This window comes from Megascapheus bottae, chromosome 8 (assembly GCF_031878675.1).
Source record: "Megascapheus bottae isolate mThoBot1 chromosome 8, mThoBot2.hap1, whole genome shotgun sequence".
NCBI classification, from domain to species: domain Eukaryota; kingdom Metazoa; phylum Chordata; class Mammalia; order Rodentia; family Geomyidae; genus Megascapheus; species Megascapheus bottae.
The window spans coordinates 69168245-69182665 of NC_143516.1; the positions used below are offsets into that span (position 1 = coordinate 69168245).

Consider the following 14421-nt stretch of genomic DNA (forward strand, 5'->3'; position numbering starts at 1 on the left):
CCGGCCTGCCCAGCTCTTTTTTGTTTTCTTTACAGCTTAGAGGTAGAACACTTGCTTGGCATTTGCCTGAGTCTAGGCTCAGTCTGCACCAATCCATCCCCCTAACAAAAAGTACTCCATCAAAAATTCACCTCAGGGCCAGGAGTGTGGCTTAGTGAGTGTGCTTGCCTACCTAACATGCAGGAAGCCCTGGGGTTGATTCCTTGGTACCACATACACAGAAAAAGCCAGAAGTGGTGCTGTGGTGCAAGTGGTAGAGTGCTAGTCTGGAGAAAGCTCAAAGACAGTGCCCAGGTCCTGAGTTCAAGCCCCAAGATTGGCAAAAAAAAAAAAAAAAAAAAAGAGAGAGAGAGAAAAGAAGTAAAAAAAAAATCACCTCCAGGGGCAGGGAATTTGGCCTAGTGGTAGAGTGCTTGTCTAGCATGCATGAAGACTCAGGCTCGATTCCTCAGTACCACATACATAGAAAAAAGCTGGAAATGGTGCTGTGGCTCAAGTGGTAGAGCTGTAGCCTTGAGAAAGCCCAAGGACAGTGCTTAGGCCCTGAGTTCAAGGCCTAGGACTTGCAAAAAAATCACCTTCAGATTCTATACACAAATTGTGCATAAAAAACATGAACTTCATGCTTAGATGTGGATCTCATCTCCAAGATATGTAATTAAATATTTACAAATATTCTGAAATCCCCAAAACTTCTGGGTTCCACAAATTTTAAATATGGGATTTTCAACTCAATCTAAGGTAATATGCATATGCAAATTGAATTTTTTTTCTCTAGTATTCCCAAGAGCATTCTCTCTTACCCTAAAATTAAGATTTTTTTTTTTTTGCCAGTCCTAGGACCTGAGCTCAGGCTTGAGCACTACCCTACTGTCCTTGCACACTTTTTGCTCAGGGCTAGCACTCTGCCACTTGAGCCACAGCACCACTTCTGGCTTTTTCTGTGCATGTGGTACCAAACGATCAAACCCAGGCTTTTGTGCCTGCTAGGCAAGCACTCTACCACTAGGCCAACCTCCTGGCCTAAAATTAAGATTTCTTTTGCAACAATTGTAAGGAAAAAATTCTGTATTTCAATCCCAAATCAGTGTACCATTTGATTAATCTGGTATAGTCAGATCAGAATGAGTCAGTTCTAGATAAAAAATCACAAGAGCTCTTTAAGACATTTTTTAATGTTTTACTTTAAAACAAATAATCCCAGTAAAAGAGAGCAAAGAAAATTACATTTTAATGATAGCTTGAAATGGATATGATATTCTCAATTTCATTGCTTTCAGGAAACAGACAATTGCATTGTTGTAGATGACTTTGAGAGCTGCTCGCTTAAATGTACAGAATTATATTAAAGTAAGTTTTTCTTACAAAAACACAACCATGTCATTTAAGGCCAAAAAATAAAAGCCAGCTTCTGGGTAGTTGACACTGTTATTTCCTTCATCTAATTGAATGAAATGATCATTTGTCAACCCCAGTTGCCCAAATGTTGTTATTCCTTAGAGTTTTGCTCTGCAAATGGGCATGGAGTTAGTGCCCCATTTCCTCTCTATATTAAACCGATTTGATTTTCAAATTGAGAACTTTCAGAATCACTGAGTCAATGGGAGGTGAGAAAGGCACCTAAGAACAAGAAGTCATGATTTAAAAACTCAACCAAGGAGCTTGCTTTAAGCAGAACTTGCAGTCTACAGATACAAATTGAATTCAACAGAATGCAAACATTTAATAGATTAGACCCATTGAGAATTTTCAGTTAATTTCTTACCTGGGACGTTTGTAATTAAGTATCAGCTTGAAGAAGGCAGACAAAGGAATGAAGAGAGTATATGATGAGCCACTGCTCTACTAAATTGTGCTTCCAGACACCAGTAGGGATTAGCTACAAGCACTTGGTTAAGGGTACATGGAAGATCCCTTTAATTCCCACAGGGTGACACAACAGGAGGACCCCCACACTTTTTATAACCTACAAGCATATTTCAACATACAACAGTTTTTGTGCTAGAATAAGACACACACAAAATGGTCAGGGTTTTAAAGTATGAATATTCATATTATTGATCACATTGGGCCATGATTCACACCTTGGTGGTATGTTTACACTTTGTTTCTTTAGCAAGGTTGAATGAACTATACTGTCTGGGCTCTGACCAGGCCTCAGAAGGGTCCCCAATTCCTTGCCAAGTCTTGCTGCTAATGGGGTTTCACCTGGGGCACAGTCTGTCCAAGAATCAGTGCTACCATTAGTTGCCATTAGTTCCTTCTTTTCCTTTTGAGATAGCCTGTTCAGTGTGCGACAGGTGTCTGTCTGGCTTTAGGTGAGTAGAGGATGTGTGTAGTGATTGTGGTTGTGTGTGTGTGTGTGTGTGTGTGTGTATGTATGTATGTATACACTGTTGGAAGTTATATCTTCAAGTTAAGTGGAGACGTAGGTAGATGAAAAATTAGTCAATTAACATTCTGTGCTTAGAAAATGAAAATTACTATAAGAGATTGATTAGAAATCTTTTTAATTAGAGTGCAAAATTTAGACTATCTTTTCTGTGTTTCTCCAGCAGCCAAGCTTGTACATTGTACACTCCACAGGAGCATTTTAGAATCCAAGTGGGATAAGAAGGGGAAACAAAAAACAATGCCATGTTCATCAATAAGGTACAAAGCTTTTTTTTTTTTTAATGGTTGAAAAGTACATTTTAGATAGAGAGAAGTAGTTTACTTAAGGATGGAGGCTGCTTGAGGCCTAGTGAGAATCTGAAACAGAGCTGGGGTAGGGAATCACCACACAATTAAGGAAGAAGGAAAGCAAGGGAAGACCAATACTCACAAATGTCTGGCTTGGCACCAGTGGCTCATGCCTGTAATTCTGTTCAATCAGGAGGCCGGATCTTGAGTATCACCGTTTAAAGACCACCTGGGCAGACATTATCTCCAATTAACCATGCAAGTGGGAATGCCATCCTTGAGTGGAAAGTCCAAGCAAAAGCACAAGATTCTGAGTTCAAACCCCAGTAACAGCATACTAGTGTGCCCATATGCGGGCATGCACACACATTGGGAGAGTTGGAAAAGGTTGGTGAACTGGGGCCTCCTTCCTTTGGGCAGCCATTTTAGATTCGTGCTCATTCTTCTGGATTGCTGGACATGGGATCTGTAGGCAGTTCTAACGTTTGTCAAGGAAGAAATCTTCAACTTTCTGGAGCCCTACAACCGTAGTTGAACTGACTCTCCTTTTCTTTGCCTCTGAATCCCATTGCTTTGGTCAAAGTTGTGCTAATTAGAGATAGTTATGCTAGTATCATCCTTTCCTTTTTTGTTGTTATTATTATTGTTATAATTATTTTAGATAAGGTCTTATTAGGTAGCCCAGGATATCATCGAACTTGTGTTTCTCCTGTATTTAGCTCACCAGGGTTGGGATTAAAGTATGTATCACCATGTCTGGTTGCTTGTTAGTTTTTAATAAGCAGTCAGCACTTTTTGTTTCCTGATAAATATATTTTAAAATTCCAGCCCCACCCTTGGTCTTCTGGCTACCATGATATACTACTACTGAGTGATTTGATTTACAGTTCCTGCATCTGGCTTCTATTGTAAATATTTCTTCTAGGAAATTGAACCAGTAATTTCAGATTTAATAATTCCAGGTTTAATAATCCTACGGAAACTAGAAAATGTATAAAAAAGTAAAGGGAGTTTAGTCTTAGCTTTTTATATGTACAATGTACTCCATTATAGCAAAAGACATTCAGGGCATATGTAAAAATAAATACTTTGTAAAATTCTCTGTGATATAAGAATAAGGGATGTTTATGTAGGTGAATCCTTTAGCAATACCTGCTTTCTAAAACAAACCAAAAAATAAGAAGTATATTTATTTTGGTTTCTTTCTTTCCTTTCTCATTGCCCAGTGAGGGGGAGAGTCAATTTCTTTACTTATTTTCATGTATTATGTCTAGATTTTTTTTTTCTCACCATTTCCTTTCTTAGTCCTACCTTAGTCAAATGTCTTCTTCTCTACGGTCCTACCTACATATCAGGCAAACGAGATGAGCAGCTCAAAAGATGAGCATTTTTAAAAATTCTAGTTCTGGAGCTTGAACTCAGGGCCTGAACGCTGTCTCTGAGCTTTTTTTTTTTTTAAGTTTTTTTTTTTTTTGCCAAGACTAGCCCTCTACCACTTGAGCCAAGATTCTGCTATTGGCTTTCCTGATGATTAATTGGAGATAAGAGTCTTATGAATTTTCTTGCCTGAACTGGCTTCAAACATAGATCTTCAGCTCGCAGCCTCTTGCATAAGTAGGATTATGGTGTGATCTACAGGTGTCCATTTTAAATTAGCATGTGTATGTGGACAGGATTGACAAGCCTGGAGCTGACACCACAGCAGAGAAACCAGTCCAGTCATGCAGGTGGTTATACTCACCAGCATTTCATATGCATGTGTAGAAGTGTGACCAGTCACAGAGTGGATTTGGCCCGCAGGGAATGTTCCCATAAATTCAGATATGTCAAAAGCCACTCTATTCACCCCACTGGCCTAAAATTTCATGATTCACACGTTTGTTTGTTGTTTTTTTTCCATATGGACAAACATTCTCATCATAAAGAACAACACGAAAAGGACGTGTACGGCTGTTTGCCCCAGCATTATATCACCAAACAACAAAAACAAAAGCACACACATTGACATCTGAAGTACATATTGACATTCAAAGTAAGAAAAAGAATGAGTAGAAATAGGTTGGCAGGGATTTCTTGAAGGACACAGCCATTTCTTTATCCTCAAATTTTGCTTTCCTTAATAGCAGCTGTTGATAACTATTGTGTTTTTAACTATGTTCTGGCCTAATTTTAAAGATGATTTTTGTACTTAATCACAAAGCAGAAATGCCTGAAATTTGAAGGTGTTTACTCCCACAATTTCAAAACTATAACATCAACTATTGTCCTTGGTCTAATCTTGACAAAGTTGTACACTCTGTAAGCATTAGCAAAGCTAGGTTTTTCAGGATTCTAAACTCAAAGATACATTATTAAATGAGCGGGTTCCATGTTGATGCACCTCGGAATTTCAGCCATCCCTAGACATGCATTTGCATGCAAATGAAAAGATAATGGGCTATCATAAATGGCCTTTCCTGGACTTCCTAATTCTTGCAATGTCAACTCTTTTTGTTGTTGTTGTTGTTTTTTTAAGAAGGGCTTTCAAAAATAGTTCATGCAATGATATGTATGGCTAAAGGAACTGCTATATGTCTAGAAAGAAAACAACGAACTTATTTCAGCTTGACAGGAGGCAAGCTGAGGGCATCCGTACTCTCCCCGGCCTTACAGATGCTTTGAGATGACGGAGATCTCCCAGTCCTTAGAGAGTCTGACACAAAAGTAGCTTCCCGGGCAGGCTGTGCTGTCACCTCAAAAGTGTCTGTCTCTGTCTCTTCCGGGCCCACCTCTTCATCCGTTATAAACAATTTGGATTCTCTCCATTTTGGATAAAAATCTTGGCTGCCTCTGGAGCCACTTGACTCACTCCCGGAAAGCTGTAAACTCAGTTCTTCTGTTGATCTGATGAGGTTTTGTACCGACAAAGATTTGCCCAGGTCCTTGGGGACCATGGGACGGACAGACAATAGAGTTTCCCCGCCCATGTCAAAGCTTTTCCTCAGAGCACGGTCCTTGGTCAGATTTGATGGGGTGACCTGGACATGTTCTGTGGAGGCTACAAGGCAGGTGGTGACATCGGAGGAGAAGCTCTCCTGCACGCCTGTGGGGTTTGGGTGCAGGGTCTCTGGCCGGGGCAGGTGCTTGATGGCTGGGAGAGGAGGTGGGATCTGTAAGGTGGTTGGGACTAGTGGCTTGGGGGCTGCGGTGATTTGGTTTGCAATGCTGTTGGTGGCCGTCACGGTGGAGCCATCGCCCTGGCTCATTGGCACCTGTGTCGCTTGACTGTGCATAGTAGGGCTAAGCGCATAGAAAGTCTGAGCACTGAACTCATTTGGCGTCAGAATGAGCTGCAAGCCTCGAGAGATGTTGGCACTAGTGGATCTGGTTAGACAGCCACTGTTCTGGGCAGAACTGGACAGGTCTTTGCTGTCCACGGGGCTTTGATAGTCAGATGTCTGTTCACATTCGAAAGGTGGGATCTGGAAGGAAGCCAGAGCCAGGGCTGAAGCAGAGCCTTTCCGCAGGACCTGCTGATAGATGTCTAGCAGGCAGTCCAGCTTTGATTCAATGGATTGAACCTGAAAGCAGGAAATAAGAGTTCATGTAAAGATACCTGTTGAAGAACCACCTTTGCTTTTGGAGTTGGAAAGGATGAAACCCATGTCCATATAGTAAATAGAGTGTGCAATTACACTTTTGATTTGCTGGAATGGAGTGTTTGGCCCACCCTAGGCCAGAGGACGCTTTAGAGAAGAGGAATGTTTGGCCTTTCCTCTACCATGTCTTTCACATTGAAAGCTCAATACAAGCACTATAAAAGTGTAGCTTCCTGTTTCCTCATCTCAGTCAGACCCACTTTTCCACATTCTACTGATTACCTTTCTGGAACTTTACTGAATTTTGGTAAGGAACTTACTCTCCAATGCAATTAAGATCTTAAACATCCATCTAGGCAAGTCTGTTTTAAAAATAAAAGTAAAGAGAACTTTACTTGGAGCATTCATGATTCCATTCTTTGGGCCAGCAATTCGGTTTTTAGAAAGTTGTATGGGAAGATACAACCTCAGGTTCGAAAAATATTCAATGTCATAATTATGATAAGTTAAAAAATTAAAGGATAACCTTAAAGAGAGACAGTGTAAATCACCAAAATGTAAATGAAACACAGACCTTTGCTACTTTATTACTGAAAATCTATAGTTGCTTCCAGTGAAATATGAATTGGTAAGGTAAAATTTTCTATCACTTAAATGGAAATTCCAAAGATGAACAGAATAGTGGCAACAACACACAGTGAAAGTTAATTTTTAGTCACTCTTCGTTCACTTAAGGCCTTTAAAATTTATTAACCATGAATACTATGATCAACCTTAACCTTTAAGCTTAACTTTTTAAAATCACTGATATTGTGTGTATGTGTGTGTGTGTGTGTACGTGTGTGATGGGTTGTGGAGCTTAAACTCAGAGTCTGGGTGCTCAAGGCTAGTGCTCTACTACTTAAGCCACAGCTCTACTGTGGCTTTTTGTGGGTTTTGTTGTTGTTGTTATTGTTGTTGTTTGCCTGACCTGGGGCTTAAACCAGGGTCTTGACACTGTCCTTGATCTTTCTCAAAAGCTAGCCCTCTACCACTTGAGCCATAATACCACTTTCAGCTTTTTCTGTGCATATAGTATCAAGGAATCAAACCCAGGGCTTCGTACATGCTAAGCAAGCACCCTACCACTAGGCAACACTCCCTTGCCCATTTTTTCGTGTTTACTTGAAGAGAAGAGTCTCATGGACTTGCCTGCTTGCGCTGATTTCCAACCACAATACTCAGATCTCAGCCTCCTTAGTAGTTAGGATTATAGTTGTGAGCCATCAGTGGTAGTATTATCATTGACTTTTTTTTTTCCAGTATAAGGCTTGAACTCAGGGCCTCTGCCACTTGAGCCACACCCTTTCTATGTATGTGGTAATGAGGAATCGAACCCAGGGCTTTGTGCATGTTAGGCAAGCCCTCCACCACTAGGCCACACTCCTGGTCCCCTTTTGATGAACAATTATAGTGAAGCTACACTATGGTTAGTGTTGTCCAGTTGTACCTGTTTTTCAACCTTGACTACCCGGCCAAGCATGCTCAGGTCATCTGTGGTCTCATGTTCTGCTGTTATTTTCTCTCGGCTCTTCTTATCTGATGTAATTTGCCCTTTTCCAAGAATTTGATCAACACTATCAGAGGGAGAGAGAGGAGATTCAGTTATAAGTGCTCAAAGTGGCTATTGCCCTAGGTCATTCTGAGGTGTTCTGAAAACAAAAATCAACTATGAGGCCATAGTTATGTTGTGCATGCACATAATATGAGCTGTTCCATTGGTGGAAATAAGAGAAACACAGTCTATATTGCTCTGGGGAAACGCACAAATCCCTATCTGAAATAAAAAGCGAACCAGGAGTGGGAGTGTGGCTCAAAAAGTAGTATGCTTCATAGTCTAAGTTAATAAACCCCATTGTACTGAAAAATTAAATATAATTATCTTTAATTTATGTAAGATGCAATAAGGATGAATGTGTTCTAGTTGGTGTTATCTGTTTCCTTTACATGATGAGAGTACATAGGTGATTACTTTAGGTTATGCTTGTTTGTTTTTATTTTTATTTGTTTTTCTGACAGTCCTGGGCTTAAACTTAAGGCCTAGGGCACTATCCTTCAAATTTCTCAAGGCTAGTACTCTATCAATTGAGCCACAGCACCACTTCCTGCTTTTTCTATGTATATGGTAATAAGGAATTGAACCCAGGGCTTCATGCGTGCTAACAAGCACTTTACCAGTAGGCCACACTTTCGACCCCATAAGTGATTATTTTCTCATCACTCTGGTCTCTCAGGAAATCACTTATGGAGGCAAAATTGTTCCAAGCAAAGTAATTTAACTTTCTCTGGGAACAGACATTTCTGAATTCAACCACTGAAACATATGAAAAAATAATAATTGTGATTGTTTTACATTATTATTTTTGTTGTACCATTTTATTAGCATTAATTAGCTATACAAGGGTACTTAATTTTGACATACCCATTTATACATAATACCTACATCATAGTCATCCTCCTGAATAGAACAGTTGATTCATGAGAATTTGCTATAGATCTATAAGATGCTAAGCAGATAAGAAAGTATGGTCTTTTTCTTTTGTACCTTTATTTGGGATAATACAATGAACTATAAGCCTTGGGAATAATAGAGATTTGTACTAAAAGACTAAATAAAGACCATAAGTGAGCATAGGACAAGTGAAAGCCAATGGTCTTTGTGTTATCAACGGAGTAGACTCAACGTTCATTTTCTTTGTCCGCATAGATATAGGTAGTATCTTCTTCCTGTCATGATATCTAGTCTATTAAACTGTTAGTATTGAAGTGCTTGGATCATGATTTACTAGTCAGTAGATATCTGCCCTGTCAGGTTTACATAGGCGGAATGACCAGCTATTTTACTGAAAGCCTAGTATTAAAGCCGCACATGAGTTTAAATGTCCTGGGGGGACAGAAAAAAAAATCAATCTTTGATTTCCTTTGGAGGGGGAGCCAGGCATGGAGATTGAACTCAGCTCCTGGGTATTCTCCCTGAGCTGTTATGTGCAAGGTGACTGCTCTACCACTTGAACTAAAGCTCCTTTTCCCAGCTGGCTTTGGGCCTGGATCCTCAGGTCTCAGCACTGTAAGTGCTAAAATTATAGGTGTGAACCACTAGTATGAAATCTGTGCTAAAAGCAAAAGTCCCATAACCCTTTAGGAATGAATTTGCAATATGAAATTCAAAGCTCTGTGTGTGTGTGTGTGTGTGTGTGTGTGTGTGAGTGTGCGCGCGCGCACGTGTGAAAAGGGCATCATATTTTCCCTTTGGTTATTTTGTTCATGGCAGGAGCTCTACCACTCGAGCCACAGCTCTGCTTCCATCTCATTGATGGTTACTTGAGACAAGAGTCTCATGGACTTTTTTTTCCTCCCAGGTTGGCTTAGAACTAGGAATCTAAGATCTCAGCTTTCTGAATAGCTATGATTACAGGAATGAGCCACCAGCCACTGACTCAGAAATTTTATAAACTGAAGAGAACCTACTCCTACAGTTTCCTTACATATATTCTTTTATGATCAGCAACATTTTTATTGCTTACCGTGTTTGAAGGCTTTTAATTCTACACAGCATGTCCAGGTGACCTGCAGAATATTGTTCAATGACATCTTTTACATCATATGGGCGTAATGTCTCCTTAAACTTCCGTTTTGCCACATGAAATTTCATGATTCTGTAAGAACAACATATCGTTTATTAGTCTTCACAATCCTGGTAATAGATGTTTCCAAATTTTACTAGTAGAAAATTTGGAGAGGAAGAAGCCAAGCATTTGAGGCTTTTACAGAAATGTAATAAAGACTTACAGAAGAGAATTTAAGTACATTTCATGTTCATGTGAGACCCATCTTAAGAATGAAAAAAGTAAATCTAAAGTTTTGTATGTCTTAAATGAATATCAACACTCTTAACCAAAATCATGGTCAGTAGCTGGGAATCATGGACTCACAGCTATAATCCTAGTTGCTCAGCTGGCTGAGATCTGAGAATCATGACTTGAAGTCACCCTGGGCAGGAATGTCAGTGAGTGAGACTCTTATCTACAAGTAATCACAAAAAAGCTGCAAGTGGAGCTGCTGGCTCAAGTGGTAGAGCAATACTCTTGTGCAAAACAGTTCAGGGATAGTGCCTAGTCCCTGAGCTCAAGCCGTAGGACTAGCACATATACCCACAAGTGTACACATACTCACACACACATATACACACATGCACACACACGCACATGCGTGTGCACACACCCTACAAAATCAAAGTTAAATGGCAATTCTCCCTTTTCCACAAGGCTAAGATATAACATTTAGGGATAATACCCTAGATTGGGACTATGCTTTTACCATAGTAAATATTAGAATTCAACCTAACAAAAGAAAAAAAAAGATTCACTATGCTTGCTTCAAGTTTGCATACTGTGACAGAGCAGGTACTTGTAGCATTCTTCTAAATCAAATACTTTAGAAGAGAGTGAAGTCCTTTGGTTACTATTATGGTTTGGATATTAAGTATTCCCCCGAAGACTCGGGGTTGTGAATAAGAAGACTGAGAGTATACTTCCTCTAGAAAATTAGATTTCCCCTATTGTTTCCCTAGATGGTCTGCTTTCATTTAACAGTTTTGTTAGGTTTAATTCTTTGCACCTTATGTAGTTTTGGCTTATATTAGCTTTGTGCTAGTGGCATTTGAGGCTGCTGGTCTTTGAGATGGGAGTCCATCAGCAGTCCTCTGATGCGCCAATAAAGGCTCACACTTCGGTCTCTTATGTGGTAACAACAGCTGAAGGGATGGTTTCCAGCTGGAAATCAGCCCAGTCACTGAGAAGTGACTGGATCAGTGATTGGACTGAATGGATGAATCCACGGATGGATTCATAATGGAAACGACTGGGAAGTGAAAGTGCTCCACCCCTTGGAAGGTGGAGCCTTCCTGGAGGAAGGGGGTGCTGGGTTTGTGGGGACTGTGCTTCATCCTGAGTGGCCTCTGCCAGCACGTGGGCCACCTGGCTGTGCCTCTTCCCTCCACCTTGATGCTGCTCTGTCACCTGGGCCACAAACTAAATAAATCTCTCTTTATATTTTTTTGTTCAGACTAATAGATAAAATGTTCTTGGTTAAAGCAACCAGAAATTCAAAGTAATTAGGAAGAATTTTTTCACCAAGTATTTGTCACAGAGATTATTATTATTATTATTATTATTATTTTCATATATTTTTATTGTAATTAATAGAAGGGTTACATGATATTTGCCAGATAGATGGTGCATTAATTCCCATACATTGATACCCTTTCACATGTCTTGGTCCCCATTTCCCTCCCCCCCACCCCCACCCCTCATCTTGTTTTCCCCCGTTCCCTATCCAATTTCAAATAACCAAATACAAATATATCTGATATATCAGGTAACAAAGTGAGATACTGTAACAATATGAGATAACCAAGGGATAGCAAAAGAGATGAGAGATAACATAGTAGATTAAGGACAACAATCATTCATTATATGGCTTTTGTTTCAATATCCTGGAGGTCCTTTCAATTAGCTTCATACTATATGGCCTTATATATCAAGGTTTTGCTCTATTGCAGATCTCTGCTAGTAGAGCCCAAGGTTTCTACTGGTTATGACAAAGGAGGGAAACCATTGAGCCTAAGTTCCTTTGAGTCTGGCTTACTTCACTTAATATGATTTTTTCTAAGTCTTTCCATTTCCTAACAAATGGGGCAATATCATTCTTTCTGACAGCAGCATAGAATTCCATTGTGTACAAATACCACATCTTGTTGATCCACTCATCAACTGAGGGACATCTAGGTTGGTTCCATATCTTTGCTATGGTAAATAGTGCTGCAATGAACATTGTTGTGCTGGTGGATTAGAGATTCTTATGCAATATTGCTGATTTTGTGCTCAGCAAACTTTTCAGTGAGTAATTTAGACAACAATATCAGATACTTTCAGGATACATCCATCATTCTTATTCATGATGCTTTATTGATCAATATTGATCATTCTACCTTATTTATAAGGCTTTTTACAAACTAAGCCAGGAGTACGTTTCCAGTAAGAGTCCTTAACATGCTCATGACCAAGGAGCTTTGGAACTTCAATTGTCTTGGTTAATTCAAAAATATATCATGTAACCCTTCTATTAATTACAATAAAAAATATGAAAAAAAAACAAAATAGAATGAGTTCATAATTGGCCAAATTCCTCCTGTTGTCTGAACGGATTGGGTTTAAAGAAAGGGAAAGAAAAAAAAAAGAAGATGTGATGCAAAAGACAATGAAAGAAAAGGGACTAGAGTCAACACCTCACTTTCCAAAATTCCTGGAATAGCACTATAAATATAGAGATAAAATGACAACTAGATTTGAGATTGAAGTTTGAGAGCACTTCTTTAAGAAGTATATGAGCTGGACTCTGCTGGTTCATGCTAGTAATCTTAGCTATTCAGGAGGTTAAGATCTGAGGATTGAAGTTCAAAGCCATTTCAGTCAGGAAAGTCCATGAGACTTTCCTTTTCTTTCTTTCTTTTTTTTTTTGTTGGTCATGAGATTTGAACTCTGGACCTGCGTGTTGTTCCTAAGCTCTTCAACTCAAGGCTACAGCCCTAGCCCTACCCCTTTAGCCACAGTGCCACTTCTGGTTTTCTGGTAGTTAATCGGAGGTAAATGTCTCATAGACTTTAGTGCCCAGGGTGGCTTTCAATTATTATTATTATTATTATTATTAATAATAATAATAATAATAATAATAATAATAAAGACAGGTTTCTGGGCACTTGTGACTCACAATTGTAATCCTAGCTGTTCACTAGCTGTTCAGGAGGCTGAGATCAGAGACTTGAAGTTCAAGCCAACCAGGGCAGGAAAGTCAATGAGGCTCTTATCTCTAAGCTATCATCAAAAAGCCAGAAGTGGAGCTATAGGTCTAGTAATAAACTGGTACTTCAAGTCAAAAAGCTAAGAGACAGGTCCCAGGTGTGCGTGCGTGTGCGTGCGCATGCATGCACACACACACACACACACACACACACACACACACATTATTGATTCAGTTCTGCTAGTACTTCCTAAAGTAAAATAAATGTTCATGAAATCCTGATCATATTTTCCTGGAGATTACTAAATGTGATTCAGTTCTCACAAAGCAATTGAATAGCAGACAGCATTATTATTGTAAGGAACTAAGAAGAAAGGCAAACAGATTGAAAGTAAAATAATAACCAGTTCTTTAACTTGGAGAGTAGCCAATGTATAGAAATAGTAGGGATTCTGGGAAGATGGAGGGGTGATTCTACTGAGTGCTTACCAAGATACCAGGTTTAGCATTGTAGGGGAATGTTTAAGCTAAAGTATACCAAGTAAGCTGTAAGAGAGAAAAAAAAGTCAGGCAGCCTGCTTAAGAAGACAGTTTTGAGTTCACACAGGTGGCTGCGGTGGTGGTGGTAGTGATGATGGCGGCAGCGGTGGCAGTAGCTGCTGCTTCCCAGAGCAGCTAAGCCTGAACACTCAGACCTGCAGCACAGACCAGGTGACTACGAGTGGAAATCTTCATCTGCAGGCTACAGAGACAGACCACAGAAGGAACTGACAACCAAGGGGAAGTGTGAGTACCTCACTAAAGACATTCTCAGAACAGCATTGGGAAGGTAGCCCCTCCCCCACCAGCCGACAGCAAGGCCATCTTGGCTACTGGGAAAGACCATGCCATACCAAACAGCAGATAACTGGAGCCTGAGAAGTGGTGTTGGCAGCACCATTTTTCAAAAGGGCAAAGGGATCTGACCAGTGTCAGCTTAGTCTGGCAATCGGTTGCCTGACCTGGAGGGAGTAGGTCCTCCTTGGGTAGGCTGCTTTCCTCTCCTGGTAAACAAAGACAGGGCAGCCCCACTCTGAGCAACTCTCAGCTGAATTGGCAAACAAAATAGTGGCTCCTGGCTGGATCAGAATGAGTTCTGAAGCTTGCCATAGATTCCAGATAGAATACAACTCCACTCATATTCCAGCTACCCAAAATAGCCAACTTCCTCCTGCAGGACACATAAAACTTATCACCCTGCCAATAAATTAGCCTGGGTGGGAAGTCAGAAAGACCCGAAGTCTGTAAGGCAGAACTTTTTCTGCAAGCTCAAACAAACTGATTG

General features: G+C 40.1%; 1 protein-coding gene across 2 annotated transcripts in view; it reads right to left on the bottom strand.

Annotated features, from left to right (window-relative positions):
* Window positions 1-1206: 1206 nt before the first annotated feature.
* The window catches only part of Kcnq5 (potassium voltage-gated channel subfamily Q member 5), a 524085-nt gene continuing 510870 nt past the window's right edge, over window positions 1207-14421 (bottom strand). For both annotated transcript variants that reach the window (XM_090338552.1, XM_090338551.1), the window contains 3 exons: window positions 9824-9955; window positions 7750-7876; window positions 1207-6242 (listed from right to left, as the gene is read on the bottom strand). In XM_090338552.1, coding sequence (XP_090194678.1) covers window positions 5277-6242; window positions 7750-7876; window positions 9824-9955 — 1225 coding nt within the window. In that variant the 3' untranslated portion in view covers window positions 1207-5276. The remainder of the gene's footprint in view (window positions 6243-7749; window positions 7877-9823; window positions 9956-14421) is intronic.